General features: G+C 46.0%; 2 protein-coding genes across 2 annotated transcripts in view; one reads left to right on the forward strand and one right to left on the reverse strand.

Annotated features, from left to right (window-relative positions):
- Nucleotides 1-26,286, forward strand: part of c2cd2l (c2cd2 like) — a 663,422-nt gene that overhangs the window by 452,202 nt on the left and 184,934 nt on the right. The gene's annotated exons all lie outside the window — the stretch shown is intronic.
- The window catches only part of dscaml1 (Down syndrome cell adhesion molecule like 1), a 601,890-nt gene that overhangs the window by 187,650 nt on the left and 387,954 nt on the right, over nucleotides 1-26,286 (reverse strand). Inside the window, exon 10 of the mRNA XM_078198958.1 lies at nucleotides 25,805-25,981. Coding sequence (XP_078055084.1) covers nucleotides 25,805-25,981 — 177 coding nt within the window. The remainder of the gene's footprint in view (nucleotides 1-25,804; nucleotides 25,982-26,286) is intronic.

Here is a 26,286-nt window from a genome sequence, read left to right on the forward strand (position 1 = left end):
TTTTCAGTTCTGAGCTACAGTTTAGTTTTTAGAAGGGACAACCAGCTGAAAAGAAGTGTTTCCTCTCTCCCTGTTTATTTTGGAAATTCTGCTGGTTATCTGAAAGCAAGCCCTTGCCTTCCTGCAGTAAAGATTGCGCAACTGGTGGCTTGACCAGAGAGTCTCTCCCTGGGGTTCTGAGAAGCTGTTTTGGCTTAAAACTGTTCTGAATCCAGAGAACTGCAGACTTCAACCAAAGGATTCAATTTTCAGTGTCACGTGAGCATTAGTCTTTGCTGTGTTGAACTTGTTTAAAAGGTTTTGTCTATGGAAGGTTTTAGTTTTGATTGGAACACATTAGATATATTTGTTGAGAGTTATACATTATAGTGTTCATTTTGGTTTCTTGTTTGTAATTGGTAAAAGTTCTTGCTAATTTTCTTACTATACATGTTAACTATATTCTTAAATAAACTTTGTTTGATAAAAGCTCCCTAGTGGGTCATTTGAATTATGCCTGAAGTGAAACATGCTCATGCTTATCCCAGCCAAATTCAAGATGCAAAACTTATGATTCAGGCGGCCTCCATAAAACACTTTGGAGTTTCTGACCTGAACCATAACACTCCCAAAACATCTTGCTGCAGAGCGGTGATCAAGCACGTTTGGTGATGAGGGTTGTATGCTGCGTTCAGGAACTCCACACAGCAGAAGCGAGAAAAAAGAAATGTTGGTTCTTTCAGAGTGATTGGCTGGGATGAAGAACGGCAGGTGGGTGGGATACGTCCCCCATTTATCTGCAGTTCAACTGCTCTGAAATATTTATCGTGGCTGCCCTCGGAGGGAAACCTTGTATTAAGCCAGCAGGAAATAAAAGCATTGCCGCTGACACGGATTTTGAGATCTCTGGCTGCTTCCTATCTTTGTATTGCTCGCTGTTGGACTTGTTTCCTGAGCGCCTGAGGGACCTGTGTGCTGTAGCCTAGCCTTTGACACAGGTATGCTCTAACATGGCCCAAAACATTGCTTCGCCACTCAGTCACACAGAAAGAAAAGAATTTATATAGTGCCTCCCATAACCTCAGGGCATTCCAAGACTTTACAGCCAACAAAGTACTGTTGAAATGTTACTGTTGTAGGAAAATGGGGCAATTAAGTTTCACGTTTTATTTATTAGAGTCACAAGTAGGCTTACGTTAACACTGCAATTAATTTACTGTGAAAATCCCCCAAATTGCCACACTCCAGCGCCTGTTCGGGTACACTGAGGGAGAGTTTAGCAAGTTCAATGCACCTAACCAGCATGTCTTTCAGACTGTGGGAGGACTCTGGAGCACCCGGAGGAAACCCATGCAGACTAGAGGAGAACGTGCAAACAGTGACCCAAACCGGGAATCGAACCTAGGTCGCTGGCTCTGTGAGGCAGCAGTGCCAACCACTGTGCCACCGTGCCACCTTACCTAATTAATTTGCAAAAAGAAAGATCGCAAAAATAGCAAAGTGATAATCAGCAGATAAGCTAATCTCGGGATGTTGTTGAGAGATAAATATTGGCTAAAAGATCATTGATAAGTCTTCTTCTCATCTTTAATGTGAGGCTGTGATATTTCTTTTCATCCATCTCGAAGGGTAAGACAGGGCTCCGTTCTAACACTAGCTTCTCCAGCAGTGCATTGCTCCCTCAGAACTGCATTGATTTATCCAGGTACGCTCAGGTATTTCGCTGGGTCCTTCATCAGCAGTTCTGGATAGTGTTTGAATAGCCTATCCGAATAGCTTGAGGGGCCAAATGGCCTACTCCTGCTCCTAACCCGTACACTTGTGCATATGCTCATAAAAGAAAGAACATAGACTTTATGTACAACAAAAACAGAAAATGATAGAAAGTTTCAGCAGGTCTGACAGCATCTGTGGAGAGACAAAACAGCCAACATTTCAAGTCAGGATGACCCTTCATCAGAGCAGAATTTACATAAGACCATAAGATATAGGGGCTGAATTAGACCATTCGGCCCATTGAGTCTGCTCTGCCATTCGATCATGACTGATATGTTTCTCAACCCCATTCTCCTGCCTTTTCCCCGTAACCTTTGATCCCTTCACCAATCAGGCACAGTGATTAGCACTGATGCCTTGCAGCACCAGGGACCCGGGTTCAATTCCCGGCTTGGGTCACTGTCTGTGTGGAGTCTGCACGTTCTCCCCTTTTCTGCATGGGCTTCCTCCGGGTGCTCCGGTTTCCTCCCACAGTCCGAAAGACGTGCTGGTTAGGAGCATTGGCCATGCTGAATTCTCCCTCAGTGTACCCGAACAGGCGCCGGAGTGTGGTGACTAGGGGATTTTCACAGTACCTTCATTGCTGTGTTAATGTAAGCCTACTTGTGACACTAATAAATAAATAAACTTTAAATAAAACTTTAAAACAATCAAGAACCTCTCTGACAAGAACCTATCTATCTCTGTCTTAAATAACATAGCTGCTCTTTATCCTGAAAAGATGGCTATGGGTCTTCTATGTGAAAGTATTCTTTATAACCACATGTACACATGGAAGAATAACTTTCAGGTACAAAAATCTGAGCTGAGGACTGACAGGGTAGATGTGGAGAGAATACTTCCTCTTGTGGGGTCATCTCGAACAACAGGTCATGGTTGTAGGATAAGGGGTGGCAGATTTAAAACAGAGATGAGAAGAAATACTCAAGGGTCGTGAGTCTGTGGAATTCACTACCTCAGAGTGTGGTGGATCCTGGGACACTGAGTAAATTTAAGGAGGATACAGACAGATTTTTAATTAGCAATGGGTTGAAGGGTTGTGGAGAACGGGCAGGAAAATGGAATTGAGACTGAGATAAGATCAGCCATGATTGCATTGAATGGAGGAGCAGGCTGAAGGGATTGAATTGCCTACTCCTGTTCTTAGTTCTTACATTGTTGTGTTCTTCTGATACACCTTCCTGGGTATCGGTGCTGTATGTAGAAAGTAGAATCGATAGAATCCCTACAGTGCAGTCGGAGGCCATTCAGCCCATCGAGTCTGCACCAACTCTCCGACACAGCATCCCTACCCAGGTCATTCCTCACCCCCCACCCGCCGCCCCCCCTCCCCCCTCCCCTCCCCCTCCCTCCCCACCCCCACCCTATCCTTGCACGTTTTCCATGGCCAATCCATCTAACCTGCACATTTTTGGACACTGAGGGGCAATTTAGCATGGCCAGTCCACCTAACCTGCACATCTTTGGACAGTAGAAGGACACTGGAGCACCCGGACGAAACCCACACAGACACGGGGAGAATGTACAGACTCCACACAAACAGTCCAGAATCGAACCCGGGTACCTGGCACTGTGAGGCAGCAGTGCTAACCACTGTGCCACCATGCCACCCATGCGCTCTAATAAAATTACCCCTCATTGTGTGACGTAAAGGGGAACAGTGCAGGAGAATGACATTTAATAATTTCGACTCCACATCCCCCCACTGTTCACCACTGACAGAAGTAGCTTCATTCAGGGAAAATTCCAATTTTCCTGCCCGTTCTCTACAACCCTTCAACCCATTGCTAATTAAAAATCTGTCTGTATCCTCCTTAAATTTACTCAGTGTCCCAGGATCCACCACACTCTGAGGTAGTGAATTCCACAGACTCACGACCCTTGAGTATTTCTTCTCATCTCTGTTTTAAATCTGCCACCCCTGTGTCACTGGACCAGCCATCCAGAGGCCCAGGCTAATGGCCTCGGGACACGGGTTCAAATCCCACCACAGCAGATCATGAAATTTAAATTAAATTAATAAATCCAGAATTGAAACCTCGTTTCAGTAGTGGTAACCATGACAACCATCATCGATTGTCGCAAAAACCCATCTGGTTCTCTAATGTTTTTTATCATAGAATCCTACAGTGCAGAAAGAGACCATTCGGCCCATCGAGTCTGCACCAACCACAATCCCACCCAGGTCCTATCCACATATCCCTACATATTTACCCACTAACCCATGCAACCCGGGACACTAAGGGGCAATTTAGAATGGCCAATCAACCTAGCCCGCACATCTTTGGACTGCGGAAGGAAACCGGAGCACCCAGAGAAAACCCACGCAGACACGAGGAGAATGTGCAAACTCCACACAGACAGCGACCCGAGCCGGGATTCGAACCCAGGTCCCTGGAGCTGTGAAGCAGCAGTGCTAACCACTGTGCTACCGTGCCGCCGGAAGGAAATCTGCCCTGCTTATGGGTCTGGCCTACAATTGAGTCCAGACCTACAGCAATGTGGTTGCCTCTTAACTGCCCTCTGAAATGGCCGAGCAAGCCACTCAATTTGAGGGCAATTAGAGATGGGCAACAAATGCCGCCCTTGCCAGCGATGCCCACATCTCATGAAAATATAATTTTTTTTAAAATTGAGCTTTGCCTACCTTTGAAAAAATTAAACAGCATTAACCCCCCCTCCACCGCCCCCCTCCACCCCCGTCACCACCACCTCCCCCCCCGCCACTCCCACACACCTCACATCCCCTCATCCCCAACTCCGACTTGTTTTCCATCTTTGCCTGGATAACCAATCCTCAACTTGCAACTTAACTAGACGCTCACAATTTGCCAGCTTTAACCTTTTTCAAAAATTCACCAATGTCTGCTTCCGAAGGCCCAAAACGAATTCTCCCATCCCCACGCAAGAATTCAGCCTGTTACTTCTGGATCAGGAGCCTGATAGATGTGAGTCTTTTGTCCTCATTATTTATTTATCCGCCATCATCGGATACACTGACTGGATGCAAGGGTTGCTTTTTGGTGTGATGACTGAGCGCTGTGGGTGAGGGGGGAAGAAAGGCATCGCGTGGAACAGTTTAATCAATAAACCACAAGACCCTCCAGGAGCCGATATTGATCCAAAGAACAAGATGTTGTCAAAGTACAATGTAGGCAGCTATTGGCTATGAAATTACTTGCAGCTTATCGGCATTGAGCGGCCGGGAGCTTCTTGCGCTACTCTGTACTTAAAGACCCCCCAAATGTGATCTATTTTCCTGCTTTCAAATAAAATAGATTCGCATGAACACTGCTGTGTCAAAGTTGTTTATTACTGATAGAGCAGCCCATTTAGATATTGCCAACTAGGCCTGTCATAAGTATGCAACAACGTGTTGGAGGAGACTTATTAAAATACTTTTTATTCTACAACATTCAAACTCCAATTAAACAACAATGCATTTTCGCTCTCTATATAATATTCTCCTTTCAGTTTTACTCTGCTCCAGCCCCAAAAACATACGTTTGCATTTTTCTGATCATCTTACCCACTGTAATCCATTCATCCCCATCCACTGGATGATGATTGGCCATCCTTTCTTTTTACAGTAAGGCTCTTCACGTATCAGGCGCTCTCTGGTATCTTTAGTTTAAGTTTATTTATTAGTGTCACAAGTAGGCTTACATTAACACTGCAATGAAGTCACTGTGAAAATCCCTCAGTCGCCACACTCCGGCGCCTGTTCGGGTACACTGAGGGAGAATTTAGCATGGCCAATGCACCTAATCAGCACGTCTTTCGGACTGTGGGAGGAAACCGGAGCACCGGAAGGAAACCCACGCAAACATGGGGAGAATGTGCAGACTCCGCACAGACAGTGACCCAAGCCTGAGGATACAGGGTAGACCATTTAGGATGGAGATGAGGAGACATTTCTTCACCCAAAGAGTGGTGAGGCTGTGGAATTCATTACCACAGGAACTAGTTGATGCCAAAACATTGGATGTATTCAAGAGGCGGCTGGATATAGCACTTGGGGCGAATGGGATCAAAGGTTATGGGGAAAAAGCAGGATTAGGCTTTTAAATTGGATGATTAGCCATGATCATAATGAATGGCGGAGCAGGCACGAAGGGCCAAATGGCCTCCTCGAGCTCCTATCTTCTATGTTTCTAAGCCAAGAATCGAACCTGGATCCCTGGCGTTGTGAGGCAGCCGTGCTAACCACTGTGCCACCGTGCCACCTGATGAGCTACTTGGTCAGCTGTCCATATGGTGTAGGAACAACCATGGTGCTGTTAGGGAGGGAACTCCAGGATTTTGATCGGGCAACATTGAAAGAATGGCAACACAGTTTTGATGTGGAGATGCCGGCGTTGGACTGGGGTAAACACAGTAAGAAGTCTCACAACACCAGGTTAAAGTCCAACAGATTTATTTGGTAGCAAATACCATAAGCTTTCGGAGCACTGCTCCTTCGTCAGATGGAGTGGAAATGTGCTCTCAAACAGTGCACAGACACAGAAATCAAGTTACAGAATACTAATTAGAATGCAAATCTCTACAGCCAGCCAGGTCTTAAAGGTACAGACAATGTGGGTGGAGGGAGCATTCAACACAGGTTAAAGTTGTGTTGAATGCTCCCTCCACCCACATTGTGTTGAATGCTCCCTCCACCCACATTGTCTGTACCTTTAAGACCTGGCTGGCTGTAGAGATTTGCATTCTAATTAGTATTCTGTAACTTGATTTCTGTGTCTGTGCACTGTTTGAGAGCACATTTCCACTCCATCTGACGAAGGAGCAGTGCTCTGAAAGCCTATGGTATTTGCTACCAAATAAACCTGTTGGACTTTAACCTGGTGTTGTGAGACTTCTTACTGTGTTTAACACAGTTTTGAGTCAGGATGGTGCGTGGCTTGGAGGAGAACTTGCAAGTAGGTGGTGTTCCCATACATCTGCTGCCTTGACCTTCTAGGTGGTAGAGGTCAAGGGTTTGGAAGCGATTGTCAAAGGAGACTTGACAAGTTGTTGCATGTGGTTCACTCTGCTATCACTGTGCGTCAGTGTGGAGGCAGTGAATGCTTAAGGTGGTGCGTGGATGGGGTACCGATTAACTGTGCTGCTGTGCTCTGGACAATGTTAAGTTCCTTAAGTGTTTTCGGAGCTGTTTTCATCCAGGCCTGTGGAGTGTATTACGTTACACTCATGACTTATGCCTTTAGATGATGAACAAGCTCTGGGGAGTCAGGAGGTGAGTTGGTCACTGCAGAATTCTTAGCCTCTGACCTCTCCCCGTAACCACAGTATTTAGATGACTGGTCCAATTGTGTTTCTGATCATTGATAACCCCCAGGATGTTGATGATGGGGTATTCAGCATTGATCATGCCATTGAATGTCAAGGGGAGCTGATTAGATGGTCATGTTTGGCCCTTGTGTAGAATGAATGTTACTTGCCATGTCTTGTTGCATGCAGGTACAGACTGCAATGGTATCTGAAGGTTTGATGATACCAAACACTGTGCAATCACCAGCGAATCGGGCTAGTCCAGTTCAGCCGTTGGTCTTTGGTCACCTCTTGGGCATTGATGGTGGGGTACTGGGTGCCTATGGCAAGGTCAAATGGTCAGTTTACCCAATATAGGTGGCTGTGCTTCATAAGTGCAAATGATGTAAGTGGCTGGGAATGTATCATTGTATAGAGTCTCAGATTATCCCTACAGTGCAGAAGGAGGCCATTTGGCCCATCGAATCTGCAGCGACTCTCCGACAGAACATCCTTCCCAGGCCCACCCCCACCCACCCTCTCCCTGTAGCCCCACGCAATTGGCAATTACCCCACTAATCCCCCTAACCTGCACATCTTGGATACTAAGGGGCAATTTAGTATGGCCAATCCACCTAACCTGCACACCTTTGGACTGTGGGAGGAAACCGGAGCACCCGGAGAAAACCCACGCAGACATGGGGAGAACGTGCAAACTCCAAACAGAGGCCAGATTTGAACCCATGTCCTTGGCGCTATGAAGTGCCACCGTGCCGCAGTCAGTGATCGGTCATTTGCAAATCCTTTAAAGTGACCCCAAAAGAGAAAGTGCTGGAAAATCTCAGCAGGTCTGGCAGCATCTGTAAGGAGAGAAAAGAGCTGACGTTTCAAGTCCAGATGACCTTTTGTCAGAAAGACCCTTTGTTTAAAGTGACCCCACTGCAGAAGCTAACATGAGGCACAAATACAGCATGGAATAATTAAACCCCCCAACTATTGTTAGCATTTGGTTAAAAACTGTATTGATCATCTCATCAAAATGGTTCTCTTTCATAAGGTGGTCAGAATCTTGAATGTACATTTTTACTGTTCACTATGACACAGTGGTTAACACTGCTGACTCACAGCGCCAGGGTCCCGGGTTCGATTCCCGGTTTGCTTGGGCCACTGTCTGTGTGGAGTTTGCACGTTCTCCCCGTGCCTGCATGGGTTTCCTCCGGGTGCTCCGGTTTCCTCCCACAGTCCAAAGATGTGCGGGTTAGGTGGATTGGCCATGCTAAGTTGCCCCTTAATGTCAGGGGGACTAAGTAGGGTAAATGCATGTGGTTATGGAGATAGGACCTGGATGGGATTATGGTCAGGGCAGGCACGATGGGTCGAATGGCCTCCTTCTGCACTGTACGATTCTATGATTCCATCCCATGCTACCTCCTCTACACATTTTGCAAATCTAAAAGTTTATTGGGACTGAGGCAGTTTGAAGGATTGAATATCAAATTTCCATTTCAGGGCCTTTTGGAATAGCAATCCAAACAGCCACTTCTGGAGCGAGGCAGCTCGGATCAAATAATGAATAGTGTTAAAGCTGTCTGCTCGCTTCTAATGGCCTCCATTAAAACAAACTGAAGTCTACATTACACTCAGCGTCACTTAAATCTCAGGACAGAGATAATTGAAAAGGCCGCTCACAACTACACGGCAGCTGAAAGCCCCATTCAAACCGTATCTGTGCAGAACAAACACTCACATTTCATAGCCAATGCAGTCGGTGATTGGTTTGAAGAGGGCATTAGGAGTCACAGAACAAGAAGTGGTCAGTCTAGTCATTAAGCCTGCTCCTTTGGTTGACCATACACAATATTGCTACCAATTCTAGCCCACCATTAAATCCCCGAAAGATTGCTCACAAGATTGTGGAATTTTGAGCTCAAATTGCTTTCAGCCCGAATCGAGTTTCTGTTGCTCTAGTTTTAAAAACATTGCAGCGGAGGAAGACACTGCCGACAAAAGCATCAATTGCGTCGGATTGCAGGAGCTTCTGGAGGCTCCAAGAATTAATCTTTTGGGCGTGGTGACACTAACAGGAACATTTTGAAAGATTTTGAATGGAGAATTATTTACAAAAGCACTGACTACTGTGTCCCAGTCCAACTAGAAAATAGTCTTGCATGTTTTTTTTTAAAGAAATTCCCAGAAATTTCAAATTGGGTTATTCACAGGTACTGAATTGGCTCTGTGATTTAAAATGCTTATTCTTTTTTCTGATAACCCCATTTTCAGCTGCCTGGGTCAAAATGCATTCAGGTTACCACTCAAAGATATATCAAGGAATAGCATTACAAGGAAGGCTTCTTAAAAATGAATTAAAACATTGTGATGAAAATGTCATTATTTTAATTTTTTGAGGGTATTATCTTGGTCTGTGGAAATGATGTCTGCGTGTTTGTGTGTGTGTGTGTGCATGTATGCCTGCATGTGTGTGTATGCATGTGTGTGTGAGCATATGTGCGCATGTATGTGCACGTGTGTGTATGTGTGTGCTTGTGTGCGTGTGTGCTTGTGTGTGTGCGTGTGCTTGTGTGTGTGCATGGATGTGTGCGTGCATGTGTGGGTGTGCGTGGGTATATGTGTGTGCTTGTGTGTGTGCATGCGTGTGCGTGTTTGTGTGTGTGTGTATATGTATGTGTGGGACTAATTTAATCAAGCTGGGGACTGAGTGCCACTCAGGGACAAAGCAGATACTTGCAGTGGAGATGACCAAAGTTAGATGTGCTACAGGTAACCACAATATGGTTAGAAATTTGCATTAGGAGATAAGTGAAGATTTGGATTTTGGTTGTTGAATTTCAGAGAGTTAAGAGGAGTTTACAACACCACAAAAGTACAAACAAAGAAGGCAAAGTTTCATTTTACCCATAAGTAGTGGGCATAAGGAGAACATAAAAGGTCAGAAGTATACTTGGGAAATATTATTATTTGACCCAAGAATGGGGGTAATAGAGAACATGAAAGAGATGTATATTTGAAGACAGTTAGGTTCAGAGCAATCTTGCGAATAATGGTTTTAAAAATGAAAGATGGAAAAATATATTTACAGAGAGGTTTGAGGCTATGCCGGGAGAATGATTATATAAGGTTCTGAAGAGAGTGCTGGGCTGGGATGGGATTTTGAAAGCAGTCTTCAACCACCTTAGAGAAGTTTCTGTTTGCTCCAGGGTTTTGTTCTAAACCTCTTGAAATCCTCCATGGCAGAATGTGAAATAGAGAATCCCTGTGACGTATCTTCCCTACAGCAACAGTGGTTGCCCTGTGGTAAATTTACTCCATTTATTATGGATTTAAAATCTATAGGAACTGTTACCTAAAAGAGATTTTATTTTTGAGTCTAACCAAGTAAAACTCCTTTGGGGAAACGTGTGTATGACTAATTTTAACTGTCTAAATGTAATTGTGTATGTTTAAGTTTTCTTTTCTTTGATTAATAAATATTTAAATTTACTATTTAAAATCTCCAGAACTATCATTGGAATTTTTGAATCTTGTCTTCAACGTACATACCTACTCATTATCAAATACCAATTGAAAATCCAAAGATGTGCAGGTTAGGTGAATTGGCCATGTTAAATTGACCCATTGTTGTCCAAAGCTGGTTGGATTAGCATAGAACATGGGGATGAGCTTGAGGAAGATGCTCTTTCACAGAGTTGGCGCAGACTCAATGGGCCGAATGGCCTCCCACTGCACTGTAAGGGTGCTATGGTTCTATGGAAAACTGTTGCCTAGTTTCTCTTTGGGTCCACCACCTGCCCACATCATAACAACTGTCCAAGTGCGCTGGCTCACGGTGGATTGTGTGTTCACCAATATGCAAATGAATTTGAGTGAAAATTCAGGTGAAAGAAACATTTTTCCAAACAGATTCAATTTTCACCCATGATTGCTCTGAAGCAGAAATGTTATCCCACCAACGCTGCCCCTCCCTTACACAACCTACCTCCTCCCCTGCACCTCCCCCCACCAACCACCCCCCCACCCCCTCCCCCACCCCTCCCCCATCCCCAGGATGTCCAAAGAGATCATTGCTGCTATATATCACAAGCTTTGTTCTTCACAATCCGTGCTTGTTATATTCCATTGCTTTGGCAGATTTCCATCAATACATGTCAAATCCCAAAGGGTTCCACAAGAGAAATTGTATCCACCCCAATCCAACAGCATGGACCACCATCATGACCTGTGCACAATTCCATCCTTGGAGGCAATACCTACTCCTGTAAACTTCAGTTCCATTCTCAACTATTCATTGACATAGTTCTAAGAAGGAATAGTTTCCAGTGGCAAGAGGCTCAGTTGCCATGGAGAATAGAGTACAATAACTGGTAAAAGAGCCAGAGGAAAGCCAAGGAGAGATTTTTTATCTGGCAACTTGTTACTGTCGCGTTCAATGGTTCGATTGTTCTGTGTTTGAATATGTGAGTATCTTTACTCTTGATTGGTTATGCCTGGGTGTGGATTCAGGGGAAAGTAAACAAACTGTAGAAAGAGCTGGAAACCAGAACAGAAACTTGGAATCATAGAATCCTGACCATACAGAAGGAGGCCATTGAGTGTGCATCGACAACATTCACACACAGGCCCTATCCCCGTAGCCCCGTGTATTTACCCTGCTAATCCCCCTGACACTCATGGTCAATTTAACATGGGCCAATCAACCTTACCTGCACGTCTTTGGAGCAGATATTTGAAAGAATCGTAAATAAAACTGGTTACGTACACGGGCCTGAATTTTCAGGATGGTGGGAGCTCAGAGGGAACTCCATCCATGCAATTTCATGCCCCCTTCCCCGCCAACCTCAGAACCGTCCGGGGGTTGAGGAGGGGGAGTAGATTGTAAAATTCTGGCGATAGAATCAAGTATCATCTCTGCATAACTCCAAGATATAAAACATACAACAGTTATGGGATAGGATTTTGTTCGGGTACACTGAGGGAAAATTAAGCATGGCCGATGCACCTAACCAGCACGTCTTGCGGAGTGTGGCAGGAAGCCGGAGCACTCGGAGGAAACCCATGCAGACATGGGGAGAACGTGCAGACTCCACACAGACAGCGACACAAGCTGGGAATCAAACCTGGGTCCCTGGCGCTGTGAGGCAGCAGTGCTAACCACTGTGCCACCCGGTAGGGTTATGTAGGGAAAGAGCATGGGTATCGGACTAATGGGCTAGCTTTTCAAAGGTCTTTGAGGCACAGGGGGGCCGAATGGCCTCCCTCTGTGGTGCACAATTAAATAGGATGCGTTCTATTTCCACCACCATTATCATTGTCCTCAGTAACAAAAATTAATCAAAAGCTTACTTAAACTTCCCTGTTTGTCATTGACTGATTAAGAATCAATCAGCAATTATGTCATTGCAGCGCACGGACTCCAGCATCATTATTAATCGACTGTTTTTGATGCTTGAGTCACTTTGCCTCAGCTTGCGGCTGATCTCACACTCTGGTCATTGCTGCACTTGCTGTGTGCATTCGCGGGGGTGCGAATCAGACATCACTGGCACAAACGTCAAAATATTTGAAGACAACTCCACATCGTCAAACTCCCACTTGGGAGACAGGTTTTTGTAGTTTGCAGTCCCTCTGCTTCACCGATGAAAGCAAGTTTTAAAATTTAAACCGAGGTTCCGCGATTGTTGGTGTTGCTTCCTCGGTTTCGGCACATTGCAGTGTGGAATGGCAGGAGATATGGAGGCTGCAGTGAATAGACCAGGGCTTCTCAAACGATGGGTCGACGTTTTGGGGTCGCATGCTCCAAAGCTTCCCGCTGCCTCGGAAAAGCACAAGCCACTAGTTTTCGGAGCGCTGCCTCTTCATCAGGTAAGCACTTACCTGATGAAGGGACAGCGCTCCGAAAGCTAGTGGCTTGTGCTACCAAATAAACCTGTTGGACTTTAACCTGGTGTGGGATTTCTTACTCGGAAAAGCAGCCAGCATAGGGCCTGGGTGGGACTGTGGTCGGTACAGACGCGATGGGCCAAATGGCCTCCTTCTGTATTATGGGGCTCTATGATCCATAATTAAGGACCCCACGCATCCCGCACATTCTCTCTTCCACTTTCTTCCGTCGGGAAAAATATATAAAAGTCTGAAGTCGCGTACCAACCGGCTCAAGAACAGCTTCTTCCCTGCTGCCATCAGACTTTTGAATGGACCTAAAATATATTAACCCGATCTTTCTCTATACCCTAGCTATGACTGGAATATTACATTCTTCACTCTCTCCTTTCCTTCTGTACAGTATGCTTTTTCTGTATAGCGTGCAAGAAACAATACTTTTCACTGTATGCTAATACATGTGACAATAATAAATCAAATCAAACCAAGTCAAATCAAATCACGGTGGCACAGTGGTTAGCACTGCTGCCTCACAGCGCCAGGAACCCGGGTTCGATTCCCGCCTTGGGTCACTGTCTGTGTGGAGTCTGCACGTTCTCCCCGTGTCTGCGTGGGTTTCCTCCGGGTGCTCCGGTTTCCTCCCACAGTCCAAAGGACGTGCTGGTTAGGTGAATTGGCCGTGCTAAATTCTCCCTCAGTGTACCCGAACAGGCGCCGGAGTGTGGCGACTAGGGGATTTTCACAGTAACTTTGTTGCAGTGTTAATGTAAGCCTACTTCTGACTAATAAATAAACTTTAAACAAATCAAAAAGCAGCAATGGTTGCTGTGAAACTCTGTCGGAGCTGCGAGGCCCTTTAAATCCTCACTTTCTTTTAATGGTAGGCATACCCGAAATACTGACCTTTGAACCCTGATCCCTGTTCCCCAAACGCCAGTCAAAAGTTATCCACTTTTTATTTGCCACCCCTCCGGTTAAACAAACCCTGGCTTTCAGAGCTCTTCCCCTCCCCCTCCCACCCCTCGCTCTGCGCCACCCCCCACTCTCCCCCGCCACCTCAAGGCAATTTTCAAACCTTAAAACGGCGGGGTCAGTGTGGGTAGGAGTTTGGGAAGTTGTGGAATAGACTGCTGTGTAATCCGAGGGAATCGATAGCTTGCCCTGCGCTGTGTTGCTGCCTGTTGTGCAGAACGCAAACCCAATAATGGGCACTAATTGGTGTAAAAAACAAATGACCTCCAAGAACCTAATCGATATGAAATGTACAGTCACAGGCATCACTATCGACAATGAAGAACTGCAGCGTCCCTTAGCCAACAACTCGCTGATCAATTTCAGGTCAATTTCCTAAATCAAGAATCAACCAGCTGGTGACCTCAGTAAGTAGCCAGTCCCATTGCAAATCGGGGAATGGATTGCAGCGTTGGTCAAAGTGGAACAAATTCTGCTTGCGTATCAGGTCTGACTTCCATTGTCCACATGTTGCAATGTAAATGTAATGTTTGTCCTCTGATATCTAGGCATGGCCTTAGAGAAACAGGGTACAGGAGGAGGCCACTCATCCCCTCCAGACTGTCCTGTCATCCTATTTGTACAGTTTGGTTAAATGACCCCTTTCTATCGAAGGTCTATCTATCAATCAATCTCAGCTTTAACACTTGCAGTTATAGTAAAATCTCAATGAGTCAAATCCCAGGGGTTCTGCCTCCAGATTTGTGTTAGAGTTTCCCCACATGAACGTGTTTTTAAAGTTTATTTATTAGTATCACAAGTAGGCTTACGTTAACACTGCGTTGAAGTTATTGTGAAAATCCTCTAGTCGCCACACTCCGGCGCCTGTTCGTGTACACCGAGGGAGACTTTAATATGTCCAATGCACCTCACCAACACGTCTTTCGGATTGTGGGAGGAAACCGGAGCACCCAAAGGAAACCCACGCAGACACGGGGAGAACGTGCAGACTCCACACAGACAGTGACCCAGGCCGGGAATCGAATCTGGGCCCCTGATGCTGTGAGACAGCAGTGCTCTGACCACTGTGCCACCGTGCATGTTGCTATGTAACCCAATATGACCAGCATCGCACTATGGACGGGATTTTGCGACCTCGCTCAGGTAAGGCTCGTAAAATCCCGCCCGAGGTCAACGGAGAATTCCGTTCTGTGAGCCTCGCCCGCCCCGGAATCAGGATGGGTGTGCCGGTAAAATTCCAGCCTATGTGTGAAACCAACACTTTCAATGCCTTCACCCGTTCCCTGATCTCCCTCTTTTCTCAGGGAGATCTTGATGACGTCAAATGATGACTTGCCCAATGATCCATCATTTCAAACTCTGATTGGTCAGCATGGTCATAGGTTAGCTCGGTCAGCTGTTCCGGAGTTATGAGTGTGGAATTCTGACTCGTCACTGGCTTTGTTCAATGGGATTTTCTATCCTGCTGGTGGGAATAGTTGATGACTTTGATGTAAGCGGAATTTCACATCATCCGGTGGGAATAGTTGATGACTTTGATGTAAGCGGAATTTCACATCATCCGGTGGGAATAGTTGATGACTTTGATGTAAGCGGAATTTCACATCATCCGAGTTTCCTCTCCTCAATTTTGCTGTACACCCAGCCTCAACAACTGGCGGGGGTGGTGGGGGGTGGTGGCGGTGGGAGGTGTGTGTTGGGAATGTGACCAGAGTTCCAGATTCCCACTACCATTTGTATGAAGGAATTTCAACCCTGCCTGGCCTGGTTCTAATTCTATGTTTTATCCAAAGGCCATTCAGCCCCTCGAGCTTGCTCCATCACCCAGTTAGACAATGGATGATTATTAGTGTCACGAATAAGCTTATATTAGTGCAATGAAGTTGCTGTGAAAATCCCCTAGTCGCCACACTCCGGCACCTGTTCGGGTACACTGAGGGAGAATTTAGCACGGCCAATGCACCTAACCAGCACGTCTTTTGGACTGTGGGAGGAAACCAGAGCACCCGGAGGAAACCCACGCAGACACGGGGAGAACTTGCACTTCAACAAAGCCCATAAAGTTGGAGTATGAGCTCCCTGATTGAGGCCATAATTGCCTGCCCAATCAGGGCGCCTTAGCTATTTATAAATATGGGAGCGTCAGGTCTTCTCTCACTCCAGATTCTGACTTTGCAATTGAAGCACTCTTAGGAATGACATTCAGTTTGTGAATTAAGGGAATCTGATGAAGGGACACCAGCCTCTGAGGAATTATTTCAGTGATCTGCACATTAACTCCATTTACCCGGCTCGGTTCAATATCAAGAGGCCATGAATGTAAGACTGCAGGTTTCAGAGCGGACAGGAGGTGACTGAGATAGAGAGGCAGAACACCGTGGAGGGCTTTGAATCCAGTAAAGGGATAATGGACAAGTGCAAATGGAGATAAATGAGGGAGCATCACACCCCTGCCGTCAGCTGCCCTTTAAGGTGCTGAGGAAGGCACGCACTTCTCATATCGTGTATCTCAAGCTTGAAACCTCTCGCTATTCCTTCTGAGACGATTAACAAGGCTGAACCTGATTCCTGATTGTGTTACAAGGCCAGCTCCCTTTCACTTTCAAAGGACCCTCTTTATGACTGGAGTGAAAATAATTTCAGAAGTAAGTCCTTTTGCCGCTCCAAGTCCCTTCATGGGCTTACAAAGGGAAGACAGACATGCAGTACTGTTTGTTAACCAGAGATAACGCAGTCAAAGAAAAGCCTCAGCACTGGTGTGTGAAGCAACACCAAGCTGGCAGCAGCAATTTCAAAGGGTGTTGAATTACATGAATGTTAATGAGATCACTTGAATACATCTGTTTCTTTTTTACCAGAATTCCTGATTGTAATTTCTCCGTCTTTGCCGCATCTGTTTATCAGCAACAATAATCGGCTGACACAGCTTCTCAATTGTTTGGACCTCCCTGTTTTTATTCCCCCACACACAGCGTAATTGCAGCCTGAGTAGATGGTCATCTCTATAACCAATTGGATGCCTACCTTCCCTGTATGAGATCATAGAGTCATAGAGGCTCACAGCATGGAAAAAGGCCCTTCGGCCCAACTTGTCCATGCCGCCCTTTTTTTTTAAAACTCCTAAGCTAATCCCAATTGCCCGCATTTGGCCCATATCCCTCTATACCCATCGTACCAATGTAACTGTCTAAATGCTTTTTAAAAGACAAAATTGTACCCGCCTCTGCTACTACCTCTGGCAGCTTGTTCCAGACACTCACCACCCTCTGTGTGAAAAAATTGCCCCTCTGGACACTTTTGTATCTCTCCCCTCTCACCTTAAACCTATGCCCTCTAGTTTTAGACTCCCCTACCTTTGGGAAAAAATATTGACTATCTAGCTGATATATTATTTTATAGACCTCTATGAGATCACCCCTCAGCCTCCTACACTCCAGAGAAATAAGTCCCAGTCTATCCAGCCTCTCCTTCTAACTCAAACCATCAAGTCCCGGTAGCATCCTAGTAAACCTCTTCTGCACTCTTTCTAGTTTAATAATATCCTTTCTATAATCTGGTCTATAATAGACCAGAACTGTACACAGTATTCCAAGTGTGGCCTTACCAATGTCTTGTACAACTTCAACAAGATGTCCCAACTCCTGTATTCAGTGTCCTCACCGATGAAACCAAGCAAGATGAATGCCTTCCTCACCATTCTGTCCACCCGTGACTCCACTTTTAAGGAGCTATGAACCTGTACCCTTAGATCTCTTTGTTCTATAACTCTCGCCAACGCCCTACCATTAACTGAGTAAGTTCTGCCCTGGTTCAACCTACCAAAATGCATCACCTCGCATTTATCTAAATTGAACTTCATCGGCCATTCGTCAGCCCACTGGCCCAATTGATCAAGATCCCGTTGCAATCCGAGATAACCTTCTTCATTGTCCACTATGCCACCAATCTCAGTGTAATCTGCAAACTTACTAATCATGCCTCCTATATTCTCATCCAAATCATTAATATAAATGACAAATAACAGTGGACCCAGCACTGATCCCTGAGGCACACCGCTGGTCACAGGCCTCCAGTTTGAAAAACAACCCTCTACAATCACTCTCTGACTTCTGTCACCAAGCCAATTTTGTATCTATTGTAACCTCACCCTGGATCCTGTGAGATTTAACCTTATGCAACAACCTACCATGCGGTACCTTGTCAAAGGTCTTGCTAAAGTCCATGTAGACAATATCAACTGCACTGCCCTCATCTACCTTCTTGGTTACCCCTTCAAAAAACTCAATCAAATTTGTGAGACATGATTTTCCACTCACAAAGCCATGCTGACTGTCCCTAATCAGTCCTTGCGTCTTTGAATACCTGTAGATCCTGTCTCTTAAAATATTTCTAACAACTTACCCACCAACAAATGTAAGATCACCAGCCTGTAGTTCCCAGGCTTTTCCCTGCAGCCCTTTTTAAACAAAAGGCACAACATTTACGATCCTTCAATCTTCAGGCCTGTGACTATCGATGATTCAAATATCTCTGCTAGGGGACCCGCAATTTCCTCCCTAGCCTCTCACAACGTCCTGGGATACACTTCATCAGGTCCCGGGGATTTATCTACCTTGATGCGCTTTAAGACTTCCAGCACCTCCTTCTCTGTAGTATGTACACTCCTTAAGACGTCACTATTTATTTTCCCAAGTTCTCTAACATCCATGCTTTACTCAACAGTAAATACTGATGAGAAATATTCATTTAGGATCTCACCCTTCTCTTGTGGATCCGCACATAGATCGTCAAGCCAGTTGGGGAAAGCAACAACAACTTGCATTAGTACAGCACCTTTACTGTGGTAAAATGTCCCAAGGCGCTCTGCAGAAGTTGTATTCAGACAAAATTTGACAGACGACCACATAAGGAGATGAGGGTGGCACGGTGGCACAGTGGTCAGCACTGCTGCCTCGCAATGCCAGGGACCCGGTTTCGATTCCAACCTTGGGTGACTGTTCTCCCCTTGTCTGCATGGGTTTCCTCCGGGTGCTCCGGCTTCCTCCCACACTCAAAAGATGTGCGGATTAGGTTGAAACCAAAAGAGAAAATGCTGGAAAATCTGAGCAGGTCTGGCAGCATCTGTATAGAGTGATAGCACGCTCACCTCTGGGTCAGTGGGAGGTTGGGGGCTCATGTATGACTCCAGGGTATTGAGTGCATAATCCAGGCTGACACTCCAGTGCAGTACTCAGGGAGTGTGGCACTGTTGGAGGTGCCACACGTTTTCATATGAATGATTAAACCAAAATCAGCCTTCTCAAGTGGAGGTGAAAGTCTCCAGGTCAGTATTTTGATAAGCAGAAGAAATCTCCCACTATCCTGATCAATAATTATCGCTCAGCATCATCACTAAAAGAGGCCCGCAGCTCATTTGTCTCATTTGCAATTTGTGGGCCCATGTTTTGTGATGATACTGTGCCTTTAAGAAATGTATTTGTGTCATGTTTCTTGTGCAGGATTTGTTTTAGGAGTCAGTTCTATTACCCGCTGCCGCTTTGTCTGTAACCAGCAGCCCCTGTTGTTACTGCAGCAGCATTATTGATATTAGTTGCTGAAGTGTTTGTTTTAATCTGGAATAATGCTGCTTTGTTATTTTACTGCTTTTCCCTGGGGTTTTTCAGAGTAGGTTGACTGACAGGAAAAATCATGTGACTGGGTGGGACTAGGCTTTTCACGGGAAATCAAATCAGTTGCTGCTTGAGATCCTTAGAGAGAAGTAGGCTTTCTCTGTGTCTCCCTCTGGATTTGGAGACTTGAATCTGCCAGGAAATAAGTCCCTTTCTCTGGAGGCTGCTGTAAGGGAGTCAGAAGACAGGTGTCTTTCTGTATCTGTCCAGAGGGCTTAAAAGGCTGGAAATCGAGCCTATATGTTTTCTTTTGTGCTAACCTACTCTAAAAAGGGGCTTATGTCTGTCGCGTTATTGGGGTTCAGCCTGGGTATGATGCTTGTTTGGAGAAAGCGGCATGGTGGCGCAGTGGCTAGCACTGCTGCCTCACAGCGCCGGGGAGCCAGGTTCGATTCCCGGCTTGGGCCACTGTCTCAGGGATAGAGCTGTGAAGAAGGCCTATAGTGTGTTAGCTTTTATTAACAGGGGGTTGGAGTTTAAGAGCCGTGGGGTTATGCTGCAACTGTACAGGACCTTGGTGAGACCACATTTGGAATATTGTGTGCAGTTCTGGTCACCTCACTATAAGAAGGATGTGGAAGCGCTGGAAGGAGTGCAGAGGAGATTTACCAGGATGCTGCCTGGTTTGGAGGGTCAGTCTTATGAGGAAAGGTTGAGGGAGCTAGGGCTGTTCTCTCTGGAGCGGAGGAGGCTGAGGGGAGACTTAACAGAGGTTTATAAAATGATGAAGGGGATAGATAGAGTGAACGTTCAAAGACTATTTCCTCGGGTGGATGGAGCTATTACAAGGGGGCATAACTATAGGGTTCGTGGTGCGAGATATAGGAAGGATATCAGAGGTAGGTTCTTTACGCAGAGAGTGGTTGGGGTGTGGAATGGACTGCCTGCAGTGATAGTGGAGTCAGACACTTTAGGGACATTTAAGCGGTTATTGGATAGGCACATGGAGCACACCAGGATGATAGGGAGTGGGATAGCTTGATCTTGGTTTCAGATAAAGCTCGGCACAACATCGTGGGCCGAAGGGCCTGTTCTGTGCTGTACTGTTCTATGTTCTATGTCTGTGTGGAGTTTGCACATTCTCCCCGTGTCTGCGTGGGCTTCCTCCGGGTGCTCCGGTTTCCTCCCACAGTCCAAAGATGTGCGGGTTAGGTGCATTGGCCGTGCTAAATTCTCCCTCAGTGTACCCGAAAAGGCGCCCGAGTGTGGTGACTAGTGGATTTTCACAGTAACTTCATTGCAGTGTGAACGTAAGCTTACTTGTGACTAATAAATAAATTTTAAACTTTACTTTAAAGAGTCGGTGCAGGCTCGATGGACCGAATGGGCTCCTTCTGCACTGTAGGGTTTCTATGGCTCATTTTCACTTACTGTAGTCATATAAATTGATTATAAACAGCAAAACAGAATTTCATTGAAATAAAATGTTTTGGCATAGCTGAAAGGGAAGAAGCTTGCATTTCTATCATGACCTTGGGACATCCCTCAATGTTTAACAGCTAATCAAGTACTTTCAAAGTCTGGTGATCATCATAGGGAAAAGCGGCAGCCAAAATGATGCACATAGCTGGATGGTCTATTCGGCAGTCTTGGTTGAAGGTTATCTGTTGGCCGGGCCATCCTGTTCTTAGAACCATAGAGAACCATAGAAAATTGCAGCTCAGACAAAGGCCTTTTGGCCCTTCTTGTCTGTGCCGAACCATTTTTTGCCTAGTCCCACTGACCTGCACTTGGACCATATCCCTCCACAACCCTCTCATCCATGAACCCGTCCAAGTTTTTCTTAAATGTTAAAAGCATTTACCACTTGATCCGGCAGCTCTTTCCACACTCCCACCACTCTCTGCGTGAAGAAGCCCCCCCTAATATTTCCTTTAAACTTTTCTCCTTTCACCCTCAACCCATGCCCTCTGGTTTTTTTCTCCCCTAGCCTCAGCGGAAAAAGCCTGCTTGCATTCACTCTATCTATACCCATCAAAATCGTATACACCTCTATCAAATCTCCCCTCAATCTTCTACGCTCCAGGGAATAAAGTCCCAACCTATTCAATCTCTCTCTGTAACTCAGTTTCTCAAGTCCCGGCAACATCCTTGTGAACCTTCTCTGCACTCTTTCAACCTTATTTACATCCTTCCTGTAACTAGGTGACCAAAACTGTACACAATACTCCAAATTCGGCCTCACCAATGCCTTATATAACCTTACCATAACACTCCAACTTTTATACTCGATACTCCGATTTATAAAGGCCAATGTACCAAAGGCACTCTTTACGACTCTATCCACCTGTGACGTCACTTTTAGGGAATTCTGTACCTGTATTCCCAGATCCCTCTGTTCAACTGCACTCTTCAGAGTCCTACCATTTACCCTGTACGTTCTTCTTCCATTCATGCCATGACCAGACAGACAGTTCAACATTTCAGCCTGTATCAGTTCAGCACTCCCTTAGCATCGGAGAGCCACCCTCACTATGCGCCCACGTGTCAGGAGAGCTGGAACCCATAGCCGTGGGACAGAAGCCAATCAAGGGCTATCAGTGACTGCAACAACTGAGGTTTAATACAAGTCTCCGTGCAAACACGCATTCCCTGCCTCCCACCCATAAAGAAATGGAACAATTGCACTTTATGGAGGCACCGGATTCTCTTGTTGAAAAATCTTAAAGCCTGACACACCACAAATTAATCTTGGAGTGTTATGACTATTCTGTAGCCAAATGTAGCAACCATTGTCCCACGGAAAACAATGAGATGATTGATCAGTTAATGCACTGTCTGAAATTGGAAGCAGATTCAATAGTAACGTTCCAAAGGGAATTGGTTCACGTGTTCAATACCTGGTAGGGGTGAAACCATGATCAGGCAGGGGTGAGGCTAGCCCATTGCACTGGGGGTGGGGGGAGGGAGTGCTGATGCCTGCGATGGTGGTTTCTCTAAGCGAGGGTAGAGTGAAGGTTTGCCAATGAGGTTAAACCGAGGCTCTACCTGATGCAATTTTTCAAAGTTACCTCAGCATTTTGGCGTGGGTGAAGCTCAGATCGAGAGCCCGGGAGGTGGCGGGGTGGGGGGGGGGGGGGGGGGGGGGTGGCAATGTCTCATCCTGTCAGCTTGGGTCTTGTTTGATCGAGCTAAAGATGGGATGCAATGTCTTGTCTTGTCAGCTTGCATCTGGTTTATCCCTCATGTGGGGACCATGATTGGACTTAATTTGATTGGGTTTTTTGATTAGAATTAAAGTACCGAAAGGTACCAATTTAAAAAAAACCATTTGCAGGGCTATGGGAAAAGGACAGGGGAATGGGACTAGCTGGGTAGGTCTTTCATAGAAATTCCACAAATATGATAGACCGAATGGCCTACTTCTGTGCTGCATTATTCTACCCATTCTCTGGTGCAGTTATTTGAGAGAGGAACATTGTTAGGGAGAACTTCCCTTTCAGATAATGGGATTCAGAGGCAGGAGGGCAACGTCCCCACACCTTTATCGTGTTTTAAGGACAACCTCTGGTTGTGCATTGCTGCCCGTGTTCAGGCAAACCACGAAGTCACCTTTTACTTAGCGAACTTCTGATTGATTAGCTCATTACACCGAGGAGAAAGTATTTTTTTTAAATTGGGTTCGGTGTGACAATCCCACAGGAGGTAAATCAACCACTTCTCATCCTTCAGTACCGGTCAAGTCTGTTGTTCTTGGCGGCTGCTCTCCCCCTCCCCCACCAAGGCAACTGAAAACATCTGCAATCATGGAGCTTGTTAACGACATCAATTCAAGAGTCGAATGAAATAGGAAACTACAGCCTGACAGAAGTGGATTATTAAACCGCAACTAAATGAGGTCTGATGAGGTCAATCTCTCCATGGAACGTGAGGTATTGACAGGCCCTTTGCTACTCTGCAGGCATTGCAGTGGACCGGGTGAAGTGTTCAGAGAACAGTCAAGAATTAGGGAGAAGGCAAGTCCAGTGTGCTCCTTTAACCCACGGACTGAATTTGCCAGAGAAAAACGATTTCCAGGAAGTCAATAGATTGTGACAAGGTGAGAAAGTGAGCAGATATTGTTTGGCTTCTAAAAAAACAAGAGGTTCTCCAGCTAACACTGGAAAATCTCAGCAGCTCTGACAGCATCTGTGGAGAGAGAATAGAGCTAACAGAGGGGACTTTCCAGCCGCGCTCGCCCCAAGGTCGGAGAATCCCGTCCAAGGGGCGGCACGGTGGCGCAGTGGTTAGCACTGCTGCCTCACAGCGCCAGGGACCCGGGTTCGATTCCCAGCTTGGATCACTGTCTGTGTGGAGTTTGCACGTGTCTGCGTGAGTTTCCTCCGGGTGCTCCGGTTTCCTCCCACAGTCTGAGAGACATGCTGGTTAGGGTGCATTGACCCGAACAGGCGCCGGAGTGTGGCGACTAGGGAAATTTCACAGGAACTTCATTGCAGTGTTAATGCAAGCCTTACTTGTGACTCATAAATAAAATTTACTTTAACTCTTGGACCTTTGCATAGTCCATCTCCCGCCCGCTACGATTCCCATGGCGGGTGGGACAGAAAAATTCCACGCAACATTTTGAGTCTGGACATCCAGAAAACGCTGGAAAATCTCAACAGGACTGACAGCATCTGTGGAGCAAGAATAGGGCCAACATCCAGACTCGAACCGTTGGCTTTATTCTCTCCCCACAGATGCTGTCAGACCTGCTGAGATTTTTCCAGCATTTTCTGTTTTTGGTTCAGATTCCAGCATCTGCAGTAATTCGCTTTTAATTTAGATTCTTGGGCTTAACGGCCTTGTCCTAGTTCTAATCATCTATATTACTGGAAGAAGTCAGTATGGGCGGCATGGTGGCACAGCGGTTAGCACTGCTGTCTCACAGTACCAGGGACCTGGGTTCACTTCCGGCCTCGGGTCACGGTCTGTGTGGAGTCTGCACGTTCTCCCCCGTGTCTGCGTGGGTTTCCTCCGGGTGCTCCGGTTTCCTCCCACAGTCCAAAGGTGTGCGGGTTAGGTTGATTGGCCATGCTAAATTGACCCTAGTGTCAGGGGGATTAGCAGAGTAAATATGTGGCATTGCGGGAATAGGGTATGGCTGGGATTGTGGTTGGTGCAGACTCGATGGGCCGAATGGCCCCCTTCTGCCTGGAAGGATTCTGTGATTCTAAGCTCACTCTCGCAGGATTAAAATGTAACATTGAATGTAAATGTCACATTTTCTCTCAGGTTTATAAGCATGCATCAAACTGGGAGTGCGACTCACACATCAGTACGAGTGCGCTTTAGCCTGGAGGTGTGGGGAGAGCGTTATAATCTGTACAACAGCAGGCTCAACTGGTTCAGGTTGACAGCATCAAATGCTCCTCGAACTGTACATTTTCAACACTGCCAACACCCGCGTCCCACTGTGTCTCAGTTCAGTTCACGCATAGGTCATCTTGCATGTTCTGGGAGGCTTAACAAAATGGAAACAATAACTCCCACAGTCTGTAGATCCGAGCGTGTATGGGCATTGTTCAAAGTTTCTTTTCCTGGCCTGACCCTGAGAGCAGAGAAGGTTGACGGAGGATTTAATAGAGGTGATTCAAAAACCATGAGGCGTTCTGAGAAAGTAAATAGGGAGAAACTGGTGGGAGTGTCAGTAAGTTGAGTTCACAGGTTCAAGATAATTGGCAAAAGGAGGGAGATGGGATTTTTGTGTCTAACGGTGGCGTTTTATGATCTGGAATGCACTGGCTCAAAGGACTGGGTGGAAACAGATTCAATCGTAACTTTCAGATGCAAATTCGATTTATGTTTGAAAAGGAAAAATTTGCGGGGCTGTGGGGCAAATGCAGAAGGCTGGAATAAATGGGTAACTCTTCAAAAGAGCTAGCAAAGACTCAATGGGCCGAATGGCCTCTTTTTGTGCTGTACAGTTCTATGATCTAGTTAAGTCTAGTGTATAATTTGGAACATTGTGCTTTCACCTCCGCAGCCAAGGAGCTAATATCGATCAAGTTCTTGGGAGGCAGTTGTGATGTGCGTTGAACAGCAAGCTGCTTGACATTACGGCTCGACCCGAGACCGGAAAATCCCACCCAAGGTCAATGGACACTTCCATTGTCCACCACCCGCCCGCTCCGATTCCATGGCGGGCGGGGTGGTAGGATTCTGGCGAATGTGTACAGACTTTCAAACAGACATTCCGTTTAGTGTATGGATTCAACATATGGATTTCAATTGGGCTTCTCTGAAAACATGGCCCACAAGCAAACACAAATTAAGGTACTTACTCTTCACTGTCAGAAACATGGACTTGCTGATGTCTGTACCAACGCCATTGCTTGCCTGGCAAAGGTAGTACCCAATGTCTTCTTCCAAGACGTGACGAATCAACAAGGAGCCGTTTGCCAGGATCTGAATTCGGCCTGTCAGTGGTACTGGGTGGTACTGCTGAGGATTCCCGCTTCCTGCAAAGAATGGAGTTAATGAACAGTCAGAGGGAGGAGCAGTAAGAAATAACCAACACGTTAATCCCGCTGAAACCCGGAGGAACATGCTTCATCATGAAGGTGCTCTGGGAAGCATTGCATCTCACCCTCACTGGGACACGGATGCAATGAGTCTTTAAAAAGTAGTGGCCTTTCCCTTCTTGAAAATTTTCCACAAACAAAGTACACCACAGGACCTGGATCTGCTACTGTTCCATAGAATCATAGCATCCTACAGTGCAGAAGAGGCCATTCAGCCCATTGAGTCTGCACCAACTCTCTGA

Source organism: Mustelus asterias, chromosome 27 (genome assembly GCF_964213995.1).
Source record: "Mustelus asterias chromosome 27, sMusAst1.hap1.1, whole genome shotgun sequence".
NCBI lineage: Eukaryota > Metazoa > Chordata > Chondrichthyes > Carcharhiniformes > Triakidae > Mustelus > Mustelus asterias.